Here is a 21375-nt window from a genome sequence, read left to right on the forward strand (position 1 = left end):
AACCATTTGAACCTTAATAATTTCAAGAAAATCCAAAGATTATTGTTCAAGGTTCACACCAGCCAAACCCAAATTCCTGGTCTTTACATAGGTGTCTATGCGTACTTCAACCAGACATTTGTGTGTACTAATAAAACTCCATTTTGTGAGGATAAAATTAATTGTCCTTGTAAAATAAAATTCTTTTTCAGATAAGACCCAGACACATCCTGCCAAAACACAATTGTAATTTAAGGCGAGAATCTTTCTTTTATTTATTGGCAGTATCTCCTCCTTTCAGTCTTTTCCAACTTTTGTAAAAGTAGACCCGTGATAGAGTAAAAGAATAGTAATTGTATTGTTCTTGACTGAAGGGGTCTTTTGTCTTCTTCTTTCTTATTTTCTATATATAAAGAGCCTTAGAGCTCAGTTGTAAGCACAAGGAGAAGAAATAGAAAGAGCTTGTAATACACTCTATTATCAATAATATTCAATGTTCTTCAAATTTTCCCTTCTCCCTCCTCTTCCTTCCTATTGTAAGCATGATCTTTACCATGACTGGCTAAGTTCTTCGAAGGTATCCTCAAGGGGCCTTAGTTATTTCATTTAGAAAATGCGAATATGATTTAGAACCCGAACATTTTTTTTTCTTTCAAAAAACCTGGGATTTTTAAGCTTGAAAAAATGTTCCATTGATGTTTATTTATAAAATATAGAAGTCATTCATGGTTAGACTGATGTTTTGAAGAAAATAAGATCTTTGTAAGACTCAAAGAGTGTGGATGATTAATGATCTTCAGTACTCGACTTAATATCCATAAAACCTATAATAAATTTCTTGTTAAAAAAGAAGTATGAGATTCATCATATTCTTTATTTTTTTAGGATGTCCTAATTTATATTATATTTTTCTTTTTCTTATTTTTCTATTATCAAGGTCCTGATACTTCTATTGAAAGCATTATTAACCATCTACGGAAATGATGATTAGTAAAAACTAAAGAATTTTTAGGCTCTTGGCAGTGTCACTATTGATTTGGTGACTCCGAATCTATGAGTTCGGGATGTTGACATATATTTCCCAATCAAATCATTACTTGAATGATTTTATTTTCGCAAGAATTCATATATATTTATTTTGTGTGGTTGAAATTATTTCGTCTAAGATGATATATATATATATAACATCTAAGATGTTCTTTGCAATGTAACGTTCTACGTGAAATATATATACGACATCCTCGTTGAGAAAACCATAACAAATGGTCCAATGTCGCCCTTTTGGAAGATTTTTTTTCCAGAATGGCTAAGTAAAACATTATTAGCGGAACCAAAAAGAAATGAGAAATGTATAATACAAAAACGAAATTCGTACTGTATGTTTCGTAAACTGAAAATGATGAAGCATGTTTCTCTCTTTATCCACTTTCTGCATTGTTCCAACATAAAGCACTGCTGGAAAAAAAATTGTCTTTGTCAGCTATTTATTTGTCACAAATATGTGGCTAGAATTCCTAGGTAGTTTGATTGGGTTGGATATGAGCTGAGAGGTGGACACATGTATTTATGGTCTTTGTTGTCTTTTCTACCACTTTTTTCTATCTTTCTAATTATATTATTTTTAAAAAAAGTTACCGTTATCTAAATAGGATAATTATGCATAGTTTTTTTTATTTTAATTTTAGAATGCGTCAATTTATTTTTAAAATTTTTGTAAATTACTTCCAAACTTAATTTTTTTTTTGGAATTAAGTCACTTTTAAAAAAATATTAATATATTTTAAAAATGAAAAATGTAAACACTTCTAAATTTTTAATTATGAATTGTATTAACTACTATTTCTAAAAATTTATGGATATACTCCCGTCCGTTCTTGTTATAAGAATCTACAGCTCAAAAATTGTGATTCTAAGTCCAACAAATGAAAAATACTTTATTTACTTAATAGAATCTTTGTGAGAAATTATCTTATAAGTTTTTGTATTTCTCAAAATTTATTGTAAATTTTCACCATCAAAATGACACATCCCATAGGACTATGTTGCCATAATTCCAAGAATTAGTCTTGAGAAAAGTGTACAAGACTAACCAACATGGTTCAAAGAAACCAACCAATTTCTTGTTCGAAAAATAATGTTGTTTAAGAGATTCAACAATTGTTTAATTCAAAGGATGATAAGAATATTATTTCTATTATGAGTAATAATTTCTAAAATCTAGAGCCTATTACAAATAGGCAAAATATAGGCATTTCAAATAAAAGAGTTGAGAATATTTTGGCTACTCAAGTCGAAGACACTCCATTGATTTTGGCCTTATTCCCAAATTCAAGGGATATTAGCATACCCCCTTCAATTTGAGGCCACAAAATCTAAGAATTGAGATCCCTCAAAATCAACCACAAATTTGAGTCCTCAAATGTCCCAAAATTCGCTCATGATTAATTAAAATTGTTGTATTTGACCAATGTAAGGGGTAATCCATTCCTTAGGGATAAACTATTTTTTTAGTCATATTTTGCGAGTTTTTGTGTTATTTTGCATGTATTTTCTTGGCAGAACTCACATTTAGACACTAGTTTTGTATTGCAAGAGTAAAGCCACTCAATTGAGTGAAAGAGTTGAAAATTACATAATTTTATGAAGATCTAAAGACTATGCACTTGATCACAATCATGGTACATTGACCATGACTGTGGTAATCAACACGACGACACTAAAATGATAACAGTCCTCTAGAACAACATCAAAATTTGACAACGACTTCGGTCAAATCATGAGAGTTATGGTCAATTCATGAGGGTTATGGAATACTCATAAGGGTCTTGGTCAACCAAGAGTGGTCAAATCACGAGGGTCGTTGTCAACTCATGAGGGTCATGATTAACCAAGGGGGTCACAGTCAATCCATAATGGCACAAGTTTTCAACATCACTTTCGATCATGGTCGTGGTGCGCCTTTTCGTGCAAATATCTTTAGGAAGCTATATATAGGTCTCTAGGCTTTGTAAAATTCATTCGGAGTTTAATCTTGAATTTTATTCTTATCTTTTTACAAATTTGAGAAAACCTTGAGGACTTTTGAGAGCTGAAGTGCGTGGACAACACCGCTAGGAAAGATCGTGATCATCGTTCTTGCCTATTTTTATATCTATGTTTACTTTTTATGGATTACTAGTTTTGCTCTGATCATGAGTGGCTAGTCACCCTAGTCCTGGGGTTATGATCTAACTATCCAAATGTACTCATCTACTTATTCTTAGTGGAATTCCTAATTGTTTTATATCAACTAATTTTCTTTCTTATTTTAATGTTTAATTGGAACTGATCATTCTTCAACTGGTTGTTCATCATTTTCACAAATTTGATGATCAACTTGATCTACTGGATTATCAACAATAGTTTATGGAATGTCAATCATGTGTTGTTCCTCATCCCTTTGAACTTGAGGGGTATGAATTACAATCAATCTTTCACTTGATGTGGAAGGTTGAGACTCTATATAATCAATTTCAGAACCTAAATCCCTCAATTGATCACTCCCACTGATCAAGTCATTTTCAAGAAACTTGGCATTTCTTGATTCCACAAACCTAATAATATGATATAGACAATAAAAGCTATAACCTTTAGACCTTTTGACATATCCAATGAAATACCCACTAATAGTCCTCGGGTCAAGTTTCTTCTCTTGTGGGTTATATATTCTCACCTTAGAAGGACAACCCCAAACGCACATATGTTTCAAACTCGGTTTCCAACCTTTAAACAACTCAAAAGGTGTCTTTGGGACAGCCTTGGTTGGAACATGATTTAATATGTACACTACCATCTTTAATGCTTCAGCCCATAAGGATTTAGGAAGATTGGAGTTGCAATGCATACTCCGCACCATGTCCAATAATGCTCGGTTCCTTCTTTTTGCCACACCATTCTGATTTGGAGAACCATACATAGTGTATTGGGCAACAATCCCATGTTCTTGAAGAAACTTTGCAAAGGGACCAGGTGCTTGTCCATTCTCAGTATATCTACCATAGTATTCTCCACCTCTATTAGATCTCACTATTTTTATTTTCTTGCCACATTGGTTCTCAACTTCAGCCTTAAAGACTTTGAAGGCATCCAATGCTTCGTATTTGTTATGAAGCAAATAAATATTCATATATCGTGAATAATCATCTATAAAGGTGATAAAATATTTCTGATCATGTGCTTCCATATCTGGACAACAAATATCAGTATGAATTATTTCTAATATGTTTGAACTCTTGTTAGCACCTTTCTTAGACATGTTGGTCTGCTTACCCATAATACAGTCCACACAAGTCTTAAAGTCAGCAAAATCTAGAGTATTGAGTACCCTATCTTTCACTAACCTTTTAATCCTCTCAATAGAGATATGTCCTAATCTCCGGTGCTATAACATAGAGGAATTCTCATTAATATTACACCTTTTAATACCAGTTTGAACATGCATTGAACTATAAGTGACATAATTTTGTAAACCAAGAAGATAAAGACCAACATACAAGATATCATTTCCAACACATTCAGAATTATAAAATAACTCAAATGATGTGTCTTTGAAATTAAAGGAATATCCAAAAGGTACAAGTCTAGAAACAAAAATCAAGTTTCAAGAAAAACTTGGTACATAAAAGGTCCTTTCTAATTTTAAAATAAAGTCACTACTTAAAGTTAAAATGCAAGTTCCAATGGCCTCCACATGTGAGCCTAGCTTATTGCCTGATAAAATGCTTTGTTCACTTCCCACTGGTTTCCTTAAGTTTTGCATACCCTGTAAAGAATTTGCAATATGAATAGTAGATCCAGAATCAATCCACCAGGTGTTAATATTAACACTAACCATATTAGATTCATAACATACTAATGAGATTGATTTACCTTTCTTCTCAAGCCATTTCTGGAATTCGGGGCAATTCTTCTTCATGTATCACTTCTTCTTGCAAAAGAAACACTTTGCCACCTTCTTAATATCAGCTTGAGGTGGTATTTTACCATTCCCCTTTTTATTAGCTTGAGACGTAATTGCTTTGTTCTTCCCATAAGCAGTTGTCAGCAATGCACTCTCACCCATCTCCATTACAAGCCTTTCTTCTTCCTGGACACACATGGTCATTAATTCATTAACAGACCATTTATCCTTATGTGTGTTGTAGGAAATCTTAAACGGCCTATATTCATGCAGAAGGATGTTCAAAATGAAGTGCACTAGGAAGGACTCAGACATATCAACCTCTAGTTTCTTAAGTTGAGTTGAAATATCTCGCATTTTCATTATGTACTCACGCACATCTTTCACATTGGTGAGCCGAAGAGAGGAGAACTTCATGATCAGGGTGTTTGCTAAAGTCATATCTAAAGTGATGAACTGATCATCAACTAATAGTTTGAGAAACTGCAAAACTCAAAGGCTTATGTCAAAATTTGAGGCATACTAATCTTAATTGTATCTTTTATCAATGTAAACATACCATAAAATTGAATCTTGTGACATAAAAATTGCCTGTGGGCTAAATTTTTAATTCAATAAGAAACAATTAAACCTTATGATAGAATAATCAAATTACATGTTCAAATTCATGCTTTACGGGTACAACATGAAAATAATTTAATTTCTATCGCAAATATTTACTTTATGATAAAATTGAGAAATTATATATACCTCATGATGTCTGTGGGTAAACCATGAAAAATAATATGTCATTTTATCCCAATTAATTATACAAATATAATAAAAATTCTTGTGGGATAAAATTCATTATATAAGTACAATTAATTACTATATTATGTCTAATTCCTTATATGATCTATAACCAACTTAATATATAATTTTAATCAAAATATAGATGTTGTGGCTAATCAATAATTAATCAAAATTATAAAGATCACTTAGACATAAAACTTAATTATATGAGAATAAATCATATTATGCATTTCAAGATCAAGATATAATATAATTATGAATAAGATTTTCATATAATTTTATAATTGAAACATAATATTATGCATTTGATTTCATATATATATATATATATATATATATATATATATATATATATATATATATATTGTAAAGCAGAACCAAGATATAACATAAGAAAAACAAATACATATCAAAAAACCTTTATTGATTTAGTGGTCTGCACGTACTATAGCCATTACCATGAAGAATGCGGAAGAAACACAGTTCTCTTAAATTTTAGAGTTGTTCCATTAGCTCAAGCCTAAAAACTTGACCCAGTTGCAGATTTTGGCCCTTGACTTATATTGAATCTAAATTTGCTGCCAAAGAAAGAATAGATGTTAGTCTTATATTTTACTGTTAGCCAAGTTAATTCTGAAGAGCATGTAGTTTCATACTATGATAGTAGTTATTCTGAAGAACATGCACGTAAGTTTCATATTTTGATAGGAGTTATTTATGATATTATTTTGTATAGTATATTTTTCTATTAAAGAGTTCTTGGTTTTTGAAATATATTTTTGCGTTATTTGCAAATGACAATGCTTTGAACTTTTATGAGGTATTTCCCCATTGAAGAGGCAAATTTCCCTCGTTGGGGTTGTTTTACAAACATATTCCCAGATTAGGGCTCTTTACAAAGTATTTCCCAGGGGGTGCTGTTTTTGCACGTACCTAGCATGGGATGCGCCAGTACTGCTGGCGACTTCGTGCATGGTGGACACGTGTCGAAGGGTGGAGGGACACACCAATACTGCTGGTGACTTCGTGCATGGCGGGCACGTGTCGAAGGCTGGACGGACGCGCCAGCACTGCTGGCGATTTCAGCCCAGGGACGCGCCACTGTTGTTGGCACTTTGTGCCTGCTGTGAAGTCCCGTCAACCAGTGCAGCAGCAGAAGCTAGGTGCAGCAGATGAAACACAACTCCCATTGGCGATTTGTGCCTGCTGAAGTCGCTGATGCCATTGGCGTTTTGGGTTGTTCTTCGTTTATAATCTGGTTTATGGCCTTCAATTGTTTGCCTGCATTCCTCCATCCTTGCTTTCGAGTTTGCTTGTTATCCGAGAGAGTGAATACTTGTGTGGAGAGAGAACTGCTTGCTTGGTGCTGTTCTTGTTGGTGTTCTTCCATTTTCCTAAAATCTTGTAAGTTATATATTGAATCTTTTGTATGTTTTTATTTATATAGATATTTATATTCTGATAATAAAATGGTTTTAGGTAGTGTAAGATAATAATTTTGTATAGTTTAGTTTCAATTCTTAATGTTATAGGGTAGATTAGATTTAGTTTAAATTTTTTATATGGTAAATTAGAAATAATTTTTTATGATAGATTAAGTTTACTTGAAATTTTTTATATAATAGATTAGGAATAGTTTTAGGTACCATAATTTAATAATTTTAGATTAGGAATAATTTTAGGTACCATAACTTATTAAGTTTAGATTAGCTTTAGTTTAAATTTTGTATATGGTAGATTACATTTAGGTTAAATATTTGATATCATAGATTAGGAATAATTTTATGTATTGTAAATTATTAATTTAAAAATAGGTCTGAATTAAATTTTTTATATTACGTTAATTTTAATTATTATTAGTTTCATATGTTATGTTTAAATTAGAATAGTTTTACATATTTTAAATTATTGATTTTGTATGTTAAATTATTTTACTTGTGATTATTTGAAGTCATTAATTTTGTATATGATAGATTACATTTAGTTTAAATATTTGTTATGATAGATTAAGAATAATTGTATGTAGTGTAAATTAGTAATTTTAAATTAGGTTAGAATTAAATTTTTTATATTACGTTTAGTTTTAGTTATTATTAGTTTCATATGTTATGTTTAAATTAGAATAATTTTACGTATTTTAAATTATTGATTTTGTATGTTAAATTATTTTACTCGTAATTATTTGAAGTCATTAATTTTGTATATGGTAGATTACATTTAGTTTAAATATTTGTTATGATAGATTAAGAATAATTTTATGTAGTGTAAATTAGTAATTTTAAATTAGGTTAGAATTAAATTTTTTATATTACGTTAGATTTAGTTATTATTAGTTTCATATGTTACGTTTAAATTAGAATAGTTTTACGTATTTTAAATTATTGATTTTGTATGTTAAATTATTTTACTCGTAATTATTTGAAGTCATTAATTTATATATTTAAATTTATATTTGTTTGTAATTTAATTTATTTATAGAATATATATGAGTTAGGTTATTTGTATAATATATTTTGTTATTGAAATTTAAAAAATATAATTTCTTATTTGGAGAGTATATTTTGAATTTATTTTAATTAATTTTTTGTAAATATACTTAATTTGTTAAGTATAATTAATGTATAAATTTTATCGTCAATTAATTATATTATATTTTATTTTGTAGGATCAATGACATCTTCGTCGTCATGCTCATCAAGTTTACAAATGAGGTCTGGTCCAATTGAGGCTGACGTTTTGTGGATGCAACCCAAGCATGTTTCAGAATATGTTTGGAATGAGGAACCAGACAGAAAACTACACATCAGACGAGCAGTGCCGACGTATCAAGGTGAAGAACAAATACCAGATGAAATTGTTCCTCTGCTTCGGCAATGTGAGTTTTATTGGATAATTAAGATGGGATACCTAAAGATAAATGCGGCCTTAATTAGTGCGTTCATTGAAAGATGGAGGCCCGAAACCAACACGTTTCACCTGAGATGCGGAGAGGCTATCATTACTCTCCAAGATGTGTCAGTTTTATTAGGTCTTTGTACTGACGGGGCACCACTAATTGGTTCAACAAATCTTGATTGAGCCGACTTATGTGAAGAATTATTAGGAGTTAGACCACAGGAAGGCGAACTTGAAGGCAGTGTCGTCAAATTAAGTTGGCTGGCTCACCATTTTTCCGACGTTGTAGAAGACAATGTAAAAAGGGGTTGATGTTTTACGACGGTTGTGGAAAACGACGTAGAATGGCGTGAATTCTACAGCGGTCGCTTGGTTGGACCAATGTAGATTGACTTCTATTCTACTACGGTCCCTTGGCATGGACCGATGTAGATTTCCATAATTTAACATCGGTTATCTAATTAACCGATGTAGAATGTCATGAATTCTACATCGGTTTTCCAACTAACCGATGTAGGATATTCATAATTCAACATCCGTTGTCCTAATAATTGATGTTGAATCATTGTTTTTTTTTCGTATTTCTTCGTTAGTGACAGTAACAACATTATACCTGCAGTTCTTTTAAAAAAACTTTAAAAAATTCAAAAAACTGGAAAACTAAGAAAAAATAAAATTGAAAAATGTCTATCATAAAAACAGTGATAAAAACATAAGAAAATATGTATGAATTAATGAAATAAATATGGTGTGTACGACTTTCTTTTATGTTATACAAAGTGGTGAACTATTTAAATATCATTTCTGAGAAGCAATATTTATAATTGTACTTAAATGTTTTTACCTTTATTTTTAATCTCCTTGCAATGTTTTTCTCCAATTGAAAGATCTATATACAAGAACCGCATGTAGACTGGCATTTAACACCATACACTAAAATAAAGGCTCAAACACATAAGCTCCACTACTTGTAATTGGCATCGTACATCCAAACATGGAATCACAAAATGCACTTACAGTTTTGACAATTTTGAGATGTTGCCATAAGATTCTGGAATGCTATTTCCACCAAAGTCATTGTTATCAAGTTGACTACAAGAACAACAAGATCAGAAAAATACTTTAAAAATCTATTTATCAAGAAGGGAATACTTACTGAATACTACTGTAGACACAAAAACATTAAAAAAAATAAACAAAGGATCTAAAAGCTTTATGATAATAAAAATAGTAACTTTCCGGTATTATGACACGTTAGGAAAATTAAAGCATTTACGATAGGGGGAGAGCAAGCCAAAGTGGTGCAAGGTGATCTATGCACAAACTACTCACATTTTGAGAGTTTGGCATAGAGTTTAGGAGGGAAATGGCCAATGGATTAACGATTTAAAGATCGAAGGGGTGCATCATAACATAAATTTTCCATTTCTAAATAGTACATTTGTTAAAATTTTCCATGGAAAAGCATATCTGAAAATAAATTAAAAAGAAAGTAAATGAATTCTTTTGGTACCTTATAGTTGAAATAAAAATATTTTCAATTTATTATAGAGTCTAATTAGAAAGGTAATTTAGCCACCTAAGTAAGAATTAAAAAAAAAACAGAGGGAGAAAAGAAAGGAAAAAAAAAAAACTAAAAGCCAACACATTTTAATATGTAAAAATAGATGTTCTCATGTCAGTTTTTCACATGATAAGTCAAGTGAACGAAAAACAGTGAATTAGCTAATAGAGATTAAAATTTAAAACCGAGGGGAAGAGAAGTGAAATGTCCTGAACCCACATAAAGAATATGTGCTCTATTCATCCAAACTAAAAGAGGTTAAAGACATACATACAAGCATATTTAATACAGTTTAATAAACCATACAGTATCCTGTTTACCATGACCATTCAATTACAAACCTGTTTTGGGCATGAAAGATAGCTTTCTCCCCACCCACCATCCTCTTTCTGTGTTGAAAGTAGAAATTTAACGGCTTTGTGAATGGAAGCACAATTAGTGTAAGTTTTACTCGCCGCTGCAAGACCACGAAGTGCAAACCAAGTGCCATAAATGTAGCAAACTCCCCAACTTCCATACCATGAACTACATTGGCAATGGAATTCTTTATCTCTGTCTCCCTATGCCTTGGATATAGCTTCTTAAACAAAACTAAAGCTTGAATAGCAGATCCAGTGCACTCAGCATAATCATGTTCAACCACAATGTTCCCTAAAAATTCTGTGGGATTGAGTAACTAAAAAGTAATGACAAAATTGATTAGTTTATTAATTAATGGATGACTTTTTTTTTATCGGTTAATGAATATGTACTTGTTGCATGCATTACTCTAAGTAAGTTGGCATAGGAAAAAATAAATAAAAAAGAAGCACAATCATTACTCTAAGTAATAATTATGTCCACTTCAAGATGGAGTTGGATGGAATTACGGAAAACAAAGTAAGAAAAGATCAAGAGAAAATAAAGTGATGGATATAATATTGTAATGAAAAGATTAAAAAGAGAAAATAATGCAAATAATATGAAAGTGCAAATAGAAGTATCAGGGTTCTAAGGATATTAAGGCCCACGAGTTTTGTATATATTAGTCATATTAATTAACCTTGAATTATGATTGGATGAAATTATTTTATGAAATTTAGTTGACTTGCTTGATTTGAATTAATAAAAAAAAACTATCTGCGTGTAAAAAAATTGATATACTTACTCAGATTTGGAAATCAGTTTTAGAGAATTATTGTTGTAACAATAGTTTATGGCAAACCGAAAAAATTACTGGCTGAGTAGCGGACAATATCGCTTTCTTTAAGACGTTTCGTGGCACTGCCAAAAAATGTGCAAGCAGACTATCAACCACGAATTCCCCAAGATAAAACAGCCCATATCACTGTATAAGATTCCCACTACACTGAGAGAACCTTTTCTAGAATTACACCCTCTTGTATGACTTGAAAAGTCACTCTAAAGCCACCCTAAAATATGACTTGAAAAGTCACTATAACAGCCAATCGAAAATATGACTTGAAAAGTCACTCTAATAGCCAACCAAAAAGTATGACTTTAAAAGTCACTATTATAGCCAACCGAAAATATGACTTAAAAAATCACTCTTATAGCCAACCGAAAAATATGACTCAAAATGTCACTCTTATAGCCAACCGAAAAATATGACTTAAAAAATCACTCTTATAGCCAACCGAAAATATGACTTAAAAAGTCACTATTATAGTCAACCAAAATTTTAGAGCGACAGAAAGAAAGAGGGAAAAGTTTGCCGGAAATGCATCGGCTGAAATATGGGAGGGAGAAAGAAAAGTTGAGGAAATGCTTCTCAACTGGGGCAAGGAAAAAAGAAGAAAGGAGCTCTCTATATATATGGAGTGAAACACTATTCGAGTGTTTATCCTGAATGAGGTGGGACTTGAAGCCTTTTTTCTTTTTTTTTCTCTTTTTTTTTTCAAACTTTCATCCACATTCTCCTTTGTTCTAACAATCCCCCACTTGAAATTTGAAAAGAATATTTTCGAGGATTTCATAAAATTGTGCATAAACAAAGGTGTCATACAACTTGAACCTTTGCATAGTGAGTAAGATTCAGATTTTACTAGAGTGACTCGAAATCTTGAACTTTATCTCCGACATCAAACCACACACAACCTTTTCATAGGTGTATTCTATAAAGCTTGTGCGTTAAAGGCCATGCACGTCTATCCTGGTATAGTGAACGCTCTAGAAATTTTTGCCCAAAATTTCATATGAAGCGACCCCCACTTCAACATTCACATAGGTGAGTCTATCAAGAGTACTCCTGTAGCCTAGGTACTCCACTCAACATAGAGTATAGATCTCATTAAGAATTACGATTTTTTTCCATAACTCATCCTCTTGTTACTTTAGGAATCATGTTGCTTTCACTTATAACAACATGTTCATCTCATATCACTTCATAACTTGTTATTACCCATTGAACCTAGTTCTTGGGATCTCCAGTCATTTAGGTCGGGTTACCATCATGAATGATCATCGCAGTAAGGGCAATAGTCCCATTCTTTTAGAAGTGTAATGGAATTTCTCTCTAGCTAATCCTTTCGTCAAAAGATCTGCTAAATTATCATCAGTGCGTACGTGATCCACTCTAACAGCTCCTGTTGAGAGTAATTCTCTAACAGTGTTATGCTTACGACGTTGTCGTTTCTTACCATTATAATAACGGTTCTCAATTTTTTGCAATAGCCGCGGTACTATCGCAATGGATCAACACAACTGGTATCGGTCTTTCCCATAGCGGAATCTCTGCAAGTAAGCTTCTCAGCCAACTTGCTTCCTCACTAGCAGTTGCTAGTGCTATCATCTCAGATTCCATAGTGCACTGAGCTAAGATAGTCTGTTTCTTTGACTTCCAAGAAACAGCCCCACCGGCTATGCTAAATATATAGCTGTTGGTTGCTTTGGAATCATCTGAAAGAGTGTTCCAATATGCATCGCTGTATCCTTCAAGTATAGCGGGAAACCTTTTATAATGTAATCTAAGGTTTATGGTTCTTTTAAGGTACCTCATTACCCTTTCAATAGCGTGCCAATGTTCCTTACTAGGTCTATTGGTAAACCTGCATAATAATCCCACAACATAGGCTATGTCGGGTCTAGTACAATCATTGGCATACCTAAGGCTACCAATGATACTTGCGTACTCAGTTTGTCGTATACCTTCACCAGTGTTCTTAAACAATTTTACACTTGGATCATATGGTGTACTAGCAAGTTTACAGTCAAAGTAGTCATATTTCTTTAAGATCTTCTCAATGTAGTGAGATTGATCCAGAGAAATTCCCTCTTTTGACCTAGTAATCTTAATACCAAGGATTACACTTGCTTCTCTGAGGTCTTTCATATCAAAGTTGTTACACAACAATGATTTCACATCTAATAGGTTTGCAGCCAGGAGGGAAGTCTACTAAATGTCAAGTCTTGTTAGATTCTAAAGAATCCATCTCATTATTAATGGCTTCTTGCCACAAGTTAGCATCCAAAGAAGACAAAGCTTCTTGGAGGTTTGATGGATCCTCCTCTAATGCATTGGTCATATAATCGGGCCCATACTCTTTAGCAATTCTTGCTCTCTTACCTCTTCGAGGCTCTATATCTGGTTCTGGTTGTGCAAGATTTTCACTACTAATAGCAAGAAGATAATTGGATGAAGTACCCCCACTATTCCTTAATTTAAAGAAAATTAGAAACCAGATTCTTTCTCATCTCTAGAGTATGCATCACATCTTTGAGAATCAAAGTCTTTCTAGAGGTAAACTTCAGTTCAACATCTCCAGTTCCAGCAACAATAGTGGTGTAGGAATCACCCAGCAGCACTTTCTTATTTTCAACATTTGTGTATGTTTTAAACATAGCACGATCATAGCATACATGGTCGGAGGCGCCAGTGTCTACCCACCATCCATTTGATCCTCCAATCATATTGATCTCAGTTATGACAATTATGTATGACTCTTGAGCAATTTTCTATATCTCATGGGATTGAGACTTTACTGATTTATCATTAGTCATTTGATACTTGAGGTAGCGGCTAACAACATACTTTTTAGTCTCAGCTTCCTCAGTATCATACTTCTTTTCCAGAGCCAGCCAAACTAATTTGGCAGACTTATATGGGCTATAATAATCATAGAGATCATCAGCTAACCCATTCAGAATGAAATTCTTGCATATGCAATCATTTTCATTCCAAAGATCTAATTTCATAGCCATTTTATCCTTCACTTCCTTCTTAGCATCCTCAGGTACCACTGGAATATCAGTGTTCAAAACATAGACAACTTTTCTCATAGTTAAAGAAAACATCATCTTTTGTTGCCAACGTTTGAAATGATACCCTTCAAACCTAAAAGGTTTGTTGAGGTCAATGTTGTTCGAGCCAGTAATATCTACGGTAGCCATAGCAGAACCAAAAACGTCTTAAAATTGTTGTAACAATAGTTTATGGCAAACCGAAAAAATTACTGGCTGAGTAGCGGACAATGTCGCTTTCTTTAAGACGTTTCGTGGCACTGCCAAAAAATGTGCAAGCAGACTATCAACCACGAAGTTCTCAGGATAAAACAGCACAAATCACTGTATAAGATTCCCACTGCACTGAGAGAACCTTTTCTAGAATTACACCCTCTTGTATGACTTGAAAAGTCACTCTAAAGCCACCCAAAAATATGACTTGAAAAGTCACTATAACAGCCAACCGAAAATATGACTTGAAAAGTCACTCTAATAGCCAACCGAAAAATATGACTTTAAAAGTCACTATTATAGTCAACCAAAAATATGACTTAAAAAATCACACTTATAGCCAACTGAAAAATATGACTTAAAAAGTCACTCCTATAGCCAACCGAAAAATATGACTTAAAAAGTCACTCTTATGGCCAACCGAAAATATGACTTAAAAAGTCACTATTATAGTCAACCGAAATTTTAGAGCGACAGAAAGAAGGAGGGAGAAGTTTGCCGGAAATGCATCGGCTGAAATATGGGAGGGAGAAAGAAAAATTGAGGAAATGCTTCTCAACTGGGGCAAGGAAAAAAGAAGAAAGGAGCTCTCTATATATAGGGAGTGAAACACTATTCAAGTGTTTATGCTGAGCGATGTAGGACTTGAAGCCTTTTTCTTTTCTTTTTTTTTTCAAACTTTCATCCATATTCTCCTTTGTTCTAACAATTATTGATGAAAAAAATTAATAATTAATACCACTTGTACATGCCTAACAAATTATAAATGTATTAAAATATTATTTGATAATTTTTTTCTTCAACTTTTAAAATTACTTGTTTATTTTTGCTATTTTAGAATAACCAATTAAATCTGCACAACAAACACTTTTTCATTTTTTTATTAGAATAAAGTTAAAAAGAAATAATTTCAAAAGCTGAGAAGAAAAGTTAGATGAAAACAAATTAGTTGGATTGATATTTTCTTACAAACATCATACGAAACTTAACCACCCACTAAATCAGACCCGACAATTACTTAATTTGTATAGGAATTAATATTTTAATTTTCCTTTTATTTCTTACTACTGTAAGGCAATTCGAAGAAGAAGAAGAAAAAGAAAAATAAAGAGAAAGAGAAGTTGAAGAAGGAAGATAGTATGGATATATTGATATTGGGAGTTAAGAAAGAAGGTAGAGTTAGTTACCTGTAGCTCAGTGGTGACAGGGTGAAAGATAGTATGGGAAAAGGAATATCAAAATCTAAAATACTCAAATACGATGAAACCTACAAGTTAGATACATATTGGGTGAAAGAACAGTCACAACAATAGAGATCAATCTTTCAAATTTTAATACAGTAAGAAATAAAGGAATCTTATTCCCAATAAAAGACTTTGTACAATGGCTTGAATGTTTAGAGTCAATTTCAATTCCCAATGCTAACCTTTGCATTTGAACTTGAATTTCTGATGTTAAATTGAAGTTAGTCACGTGTCTATATAATGGATTGGACCAGAAGCATAACAACCATTGAAAACAATCAGACTTCCGAAGAAGCACTCAGCTATGGCAATTGATAGAAAGGTGGATCAAGTGGTGGGCCTTGACAGTGGGCCCAAGCCAAAGATTTGGAGGGTTTATAGGAGAAATAAAGGAACAAAAGAATAAAATGAATAATCATAAGAGTCTGTTATTGTTATTATAGGAGTTGTTATTAAATAAGTTTGTTATTTTAATTAGGGGGGTTTGTGTTGATAAATTAGGAATAAGCTTATGGCTATAAAAGAGGACTAAAAGGTAGGGATTAAGCGGGGAGGAATTCCATTAAGATTCACCATCTTGGTGAGGGAAGCACTGTGTGCTTAGGGGCTGCTAGGTTTTCACCATCAGTTGTTATTTTCAGCTTTATTATTACATAATTGAGTTATTCTGTTACCGTTTCATTCCTTTATCCGCTATTTTTTCCATATATTCTTTTAAGAACCCATCAATTGGTCCGACCTGCCAGATCAAAAAAATCACCACCGCACCGGAGTTGTAGATGCCACAAAAGCCTAAGATGGGAGATCGTATGGACACATTGGAAACACAAATGGTTGATATCAAAGCAACACTGCAAACGTTGGCTCAACAAATGCAACAACAAAGCTTGGTTCTCTCTGATTTATGCAAGCAGATCGGCCAAAAGAGTACAAATCAAGAGAGTGGAGGCTCCACGTCGCATTAGGAATCACGTTTGTCGAGGAAGAAAGTGAAATTGCCATTATTCGAAGGAGATGATCCTGTTGCATGGATCACACGAGCTGAAATCTATTTTGATGTGCAGAATACGACTGATGAGATGCGAGTGAAGTTGGCACGTCTGAGTATGGAAGGTTCTACCATACACTGGTTTAACCTTTTGATGGAAACAAAGGACAATCTATCTTGGGAAAAGTTGAAAAGGGGACTGATTGCGCGATATGGAGGAAGGCGTATGGAAAATCCTTTTGAGGAATTAGCCACGTTGAAACAAAGTGGTAGTGTAGAAGAATTTGTGGAAGCTTTTGAACTTTTGTCGTCACAAGTAGGATGACTTCTAGAGGAACAATATCTGGGTTATTTTATGAGTGGTATGAAGCCACAAATTCGTCGTAGGGTTCAGACTCTCAATCCCCTGAATCGGATGCAGATGATGCGTATCACAAAAGACGTAGAAGAAGAGTTGAGAGAAGATGATGATGACGCAGGCAAATATAGTAGCAAAAAAGGAGGGCAGGATCAGTTGGGCCGTAATGATTGGGCCGGGTCAACCTTTCGGAGCAGGAGTGGGTCAAACCCAAAAGAGACACATCGTTCCAGTTGGGCCAACCTGACTCAGAAAACAGGATCCAGTGGATCTAACACGCTCTCTACGACGTCGTTAGTTTCAACCAGGAAAAAGGGTGCAAATGATTCACAATCTGAAAAATGGAACGGGATTCGCAGAATTCACAACGACGAGATGGCGGAGAGAAGGGCGAAGGGGCTGTGTTTCAAGTGTGGAGGCAAGTATCATCCTACTCTCCATAAGTGTCCTGAGAGATCCTTACGAGTGTTGATCCTGGGTGAAGGAGAAACTCTTAACGATGAAGGTGAAATCGTATCTATGGAGGCAGTGCAAACTGGTGGTGAGGAATTAGCAACTGATGAGGAAGATGAGGTAGAATGTCAATCCATGGGTGTGTTGGGAAGTATGAGTGGAAATCGTACCATGAAAATTGAGGGAAAAATTGACAATGTGGATGTGTTAGTGTTGATTGATAGTGGTGCGAGCCACAATTTCATCTCCCCTCAAGTAACAAACGCGTTGGGGTTAGAAATCACTCCTGAACCTGCTAGGAGCATCAAACTTGGAGATGGACATAGAGTGAATTCTCAAGGGGTGTGCAAAGGAATTGTAATGAAGATGGGTTCTGTGAAGGTAGTCATTGATGCATTGGTACTGGATCTGGGAGGTTTGGATATGGTGTTGGGAGTCTCATGGCTGAGCACACTGGGAAAGGTAATAATGGATTGGAAGGTGTTGTCTATGCAGTTCATGTATGAGGGGCAGATGGTAAAGGTGTTGGGTCAAGGTAGCAGGCAAGGAGAGCATACTTATCTAAACTCATTTTTGGAAGACAAGCAGAATAGGATGGGAGTTGAATGGTGGGGATCTCAGCATCACCAATTCGAAGCTAGTGAGGTCTCTGTGCCAGCAGAGTCAATTGGAATCCTGGAACAATTTCCTGCAGTTTTTAAAGATCACATTCAGCTGCCTCCAGAGAGGTCTCAAGTGCATCATATCAAATTATTTCGAAATCAGGGAACAATCAATGTTAGACCTTACCGGTATCCTCACCATCAGAAAGAGGAGATTGAGAAATAGGTGACTGAACTGTTGCAGGAATGAGTGATCAGACCCAGTATGAGTGCTTTTTCTAGTCCGGTGATTTTGGTAAAAAAGAAAGATAAAAGTTAGAGAATGTGCGTGGATTACAGAGCTCTTAACAAAGCTACAGTTCCAGATAAGTACCATATTCCCATCATAGACGAATTATTGGCGAAATTATACGGCTCGACTATTTTTTCAAAGATTGACCTTAAGTCCGGTTATCATCAAATTAGGGTGCATGAAGATGATATTCCCAAAACAGCTTTTAGAACTCACAATGGCCACTATGAGTATCTAGTGATGCCATTTGGGTTAATGAATGCTCCAACCACTTTCCAAGCAACTATGAATGATATTTTTAGGCCTTTTTTGAGGAAATTCGTCTTAGTTTTTTTTTTATGATATTCTCATATACAGTAAGAACATTCAAGAGCATCAGAAGCACTTAAGTCAGGTTCTTTCGATTTTACGTGACAACTGTTTTATTGCAAATCAAGCTAAGTGTAAGTTTGGGTGTAAGCAGATTGATTACTTGGGGCACATCATCTCAGGTGAAAGGGTAGCAGTAGATCCTGCTAAAGTACGGTGCATTTTGGATTGGCCAGAACCAAAGAATGTTAAAAAAGTTTGTGGGTTTTTGGGACTTACTGGGTACTATAGAAAATTTATTAAGGATTATGGCAAAGTAGCCAAGCCTTTGACTGAGCTGACCAAGAAGGACAACTTTGCATGGGGAACAGAGGCAAATACAGTTTTTCAATTGATGAAGATTATCATGACTTCATCCCCTGTTTTGGTATTACCTAATTTTTCTTTACCCTTTGAAGTGGAATGTGACAAAGCTGGTAGAGGTATTGGAGCAGTGTTAATGCAGCAGAGGAAACCTGCAGCATTTTTTAGCAAAGCATTATCTCAGGGCAATTTAGCGAAGTCGGTGTATGAAAAAGAGCTTATGGCTTTGGTATTGTGCATTCAACATTGGAGACACTACTTGTTGGGAAAGCAGTTCACAGTACACACTGATTACAAGAGTCTAAAACACTTCCTGCAGCAGCGGATAACTTCCCCATACCAGCAATGTTGGTTGGCTAAGTTGCTTGGCTATCAGTTTGAGGTGAAATACAAACCAGGGATGGAGAACAAAGTTGCGGATGCTCTATCCAGATGTTATGACGATGCTGATTTGGGTACTTTGATTTCATGCCCTCAATGGACCGATAGCAAGAAACTTTTAGATGAGGTGACAGATGATCCAGAAATTTAGGACATGATACAAACCATGTTGTCTGCTCCTGATTCCAAGCCTGGCTATTCTGTTAAGCAAGGTGTGTTGTTTTATCATGGTAGGCTGGTTCTTTCCCCCAAGTCCCCATCTATCCCTCTTATGTTGGAGGAATTTCATTGCACTCTGACGGGTGGACATTCAGGTTTCTTGAGAACTTATCGGAAGCTGGCGGATAATTTATATTGGCGGGGAATGCAGAAGTCGGTGAGAGATTTTGTGCGTGCTTGTGATGTCTGTCAAAGACAAAAATATGCGGCCACGACTCCCGGAGGTTTGCTGCAATCTCTCCCCATTCCTAATGGCATTTGGGAGGATCTTTCTCTAGATTTCATTACAGGTTTACCTAAGTCTAAGGGTTATGAGGCTATACTTGTGGTTGTGGATAGGTTATCTAAATACAGTCACTTCATATTGCTCAAGCTTCCTTACACCGTTAAATCCATTACTGAATTGTTTGTAAAAGAAATAGTGAAGCTTCATGGAATTCCAAAGTCCCTTATCAGTGACAGGGATCCCTTATTTGTGAGTCATTTCTGGTTGGAATTATTTAAATTGCAGGGCACTAAATTGCAGATGAGTTCTGCCTATCATCCGGAAACGGATGGGCAAACGAAAGTGATAAATAGATGTCTGGAAAGCTATTTGAGATGCTTTGCTTCAGATCAGCCCAAAACTTGGTCAAATTGGCTCTCTTGGGCTGAGTTTTGGTACAATACCACCTATCATGTGTCGATTGGGAAAACTCCTTTTGAAGTGGTTTATGGAAGGCATCCTCCTAGTATTCTGCGATTTTTATCAAATGAGACTAAGGTGGCTGCGGTGGCATTAGAGCTAAGTGAGAGAGACAAGGCTCTAAAACAACTTACATCATATCTACAAAGAGCTCAAGAACAGATGGCGAGCTATGCTAACAAGAAGAGAAGAGATGTGCGTTTTCAGGTTGGTGAATGGGTTTTTTTGAAATTACGACCTCACAGACAACATTTAGGGGTTAAACGGATCAATCAAAAATTAGCGGCACGTTTTTATGGGCCTTTCAAAGTTGTAGCTAAGGTTGGAGATGTGGCATATAGACTGCAACTGCTTGATCAGTCCAGGATCCACCCTGTTTTTCACGTGTCATTATTGAAGAAGGCAGTTGGAGACCATCAGGTTCTAGGGGAACTTCCCAAAGATTTGGAACTCACAGATGAGAGTGATGTGTATCCAGAGAAGGTCATGGGCTCTAGGGTGACTCTGAAAGAAGGAGTGACTGTGCAGCAAAGTCTCATTAAATGGAAGCACAAGACATGGGAGGATAATGCTGTATTGCAGGGTCAATTTCCAGATTTTTGCCTTGAGGACAAGGCCGTTTCTAGGGAGGCGGGAATTGATAGAAAGATGGATCAAGTGATGGGCCTTGACAGTGGGCCCAAGCCAAAGATTTGGAGGGTTTACAGGAGAAATAAAGGAACAAAAGAATAAAATGAATAATCATAAGAGTCTGTTATTGTTATTATAGGAGTTGTTATTGAATAAGTTTTTTATTTTAATTAGGGGAGTTTGTTATTTTAATTAGGGGGGGTTTGTGTTGATAAATTAGGAATAAGCTT

The 21375-nt window shown here is 34.5% G+C and overlaps 1 protein-coding gene across 1 annotated transcript; it reads right to left on the reverse strand.

Moving 5' to 3' along the window:
* Positions 1–9618: 9618 nt before the first annotated feature.
* Positions 9619–12633, reverse strand: LOC114389851. Its single transcript, XM_028350577.1, has 3 exons — positions 12618–12633; positions 10511–10829; positions 9619–9697 (listed from the first exon to the last, which is right to left on the reverse strand). The coding sequence occupies exons 1-3, from the start codon at positions 12631–12633 to the stop codon at positions 9619–9621; spliced, it is 414 nt and encodes a 137-aa protein (XP_028206378.1).
* Positions 12634–21375: the final 8742 nt, after the last annotated feature.

The sequence above is a fragment of the Glycine soja genome, chromosome 16, assembly GCF_004193775.1.
Source record: "Glycine soja cultivar W05 chromosome 16, ASM419377v2, whole genome shotgun sequence".
Classification (NCBI taxonomy): domain Eukaryota; kingdom Viridiplantae; phylum Streptophyta; class Magnoliopsida; order Fabales; family Fabaceae; genus Glycine; species Glycine soja.